At 41.2% G+C, this 1,964-nt stretch overlaps 1 protein-coding gene across 1 annotated transcript; it reads left to right on the top strand.

The window, feature by feature from the left end:
• Positions 1 to 37: 37 nt before the first annotated feature.
• Positions 38 to 1,605, top strand: LOC121966987 (serine/threonine-protein kinase pim-3-like; the record flags this gene model as incomplete). The annotated part of the gene is made up of 5 exons (XM_042517049.1): positions 38 to 85; positions 605 to 823; positions 935 to 1,112; positions 1,230 to 1,403; positions 1,524 to 1,605. Coding segments are annotated over 5 exons (701 nt in total), but the record flags the coding sequence as incomplete, so codon positions are not given.
• Positions 1,606 to 1,964: the final 359 nt, after the last annotated feature.

Raw genomic sequence — 1,964 nt, 5'->3', positions numbered from 1 at the left:
CTATGCTAACCAAAGCACTGTTGATTCTGTCCTGTAGGTGGCGATCAAACACATCCCCAAAGTTGATGTGGAGTATGAACCACTGGTAAGTAATTCCATCTGATGTCTCAGCACCAACTATCATTGTTGATCCTTTTTTTCACTTTCTTGTTCCCTTGTTGTTGATGAGGAAATCACACAAACACAACCACATTAGCATTAACAGGTTAATCGTGATGCGTATAAGGTCTGTAACTTTTTTTTTTTAAATCGCTCCAAAGCTCCAAAGCTCGGCAGAAATTTGCCATTGAAAAAATAGCATATGGTCACTTCACAGGGATCCCTTGCCCCCTGACCTCAAGATATCTGAATGAAAATGGGCACTGAGTTCCCACTTTTTGCGAGTCTCATGCATTTTTTTGCTGTCATTTGATTCCTAACCAAGCAAATCTGGCATCCCTGTTTTTCCTTGTCAATATGAATTTCAGCTCTTAAAAATGTGATTAAAATGCAATTAATTATGATTAATTATTGGAATTCTGCAATTATTTGTGATTTTAAAAAAATCATTGTTTGACAGCCCCAATTAAAAGACAAGCTATGTTCTGTGTATTGTTTCTGTCAGGTTCTTGATGGAGTGATACACTTGATCCCCCTGGAGGTGTACCTCATGCTCAGAGCGGCAGGTGGACCTGAGTCATTGGGGAGATCTGCGGCCGTGACATTGCTGGACTGGTTTGATCTGGAACACGAGCTTCTCCTGGTCATGGAGAGACCAGTTCCCTCTATGGATCTGTTAAGCTTTATTGAAGACAAAGGTCCCCTGAGCGAGGACCAGGCTAAGGTACGATAAGCTGGTTTGAACGCAAGAAACATTTTTGTGTAAAAGCTGCACCACCTTACACTCCCTTTTTTTCCACTATAACTCATCTTTTTCTCTTTATCTGTGTCACAGGACATCATGAAACAGCTGGTGGAGGGAGCAATCCAAATGCACTCTCTCAAAGTCTTTCATCGGGACATTAAAACTGAAAATGTCCTCGTTGAGACTGGCTCTGATGTTCCTCGAGTGAGGATTATCGATTTTGGATGTGGCTGCTTCATTAATAACGAACCTCTCCGCAGCTTTTCTGGTATGACATCTACTCTCTGCTCCTGCTCTTCATCCATATGTTGATCCATTGTGTGGTGATTTTCATTTAAAGCTTACTCTTCATCTGTTTCTTTCTGTCTCCATCTGTGCATTGTAGGAACCTCTGCGTTCGTACCTCCAGAGTTCAAAGCGCACGGGGAGTATGAGGCTGAACCCACCACAGTCTGGCAGCTAGGCGCACTACTTTATGAAATTATGGATGGACACAAGCAATTTAGCACCTCCAAGTTCCTCCGCAACAAAATTAAATTCAGCCATACGCTGTCCAAAGGTAAGACAACACTGGTGTTAGAACCAAAACTCAGGCATTGTATTAATAATTTGTTTCTAATAATAACTTCACCTACCAACATAATAATCTTTGCTTCGTTCTCTGTCCTCTCTCCTTTAGACTGCCATGATTTTTTGAATGGATGTTTAGCTCTAAACCCCAAAGAGCGCGCCACCCTGGAGCAGATGCGGCTGCACCCCTGGTTTCATTAATTGTGAACATCCCACCTCCTTTATGATATGTACCTGGCAATATGATAAATAAACTGACAATGATCTCTACATTTAAGAGACACTTAAAAAGACTTAAGACTATTCTCTTTGTAAAAGCTGACTGGTACGGGCTGATTTTGGCGGCCATGGGGCTTTCAATCAAACACTGAGCTTTCAGAGCCTTTGTACTTCCTTGTGGTTCAGAAAGGGGGCTAAAATAACCCTCAAAATTTAGATTAAATTCTGGTGATGGAAAAATGGTGAGGTCATTTCACAGCTTCACAGGAGTGTTTCAAACATAAAATCCTTTCTTTGTTATTTATTAAATGGTGGACCAACCCTTCAAATA

This window comes from Plectropomus leopardus, unplaced genomic scaffold, assembly GCF_008729295.1.
Source record: "Plectropomus leopardus isolate mb unplaced genomic scaffold, YSFRI_Pleo_2.0 unplaced_scaffold26566, whole genome shotgun sequence".
Classification (NCBI taxonomy): Eukaryota; Metazoa; Chordata; class Actinopteri; order Perciformes; family Serranidae; genus Plectropomus; species Plectropomus leopardus.
Note: the sequence above shows the minus strand (reverse complement) of the source record. Positions and strands in the feature narration are given on the sequence as shown.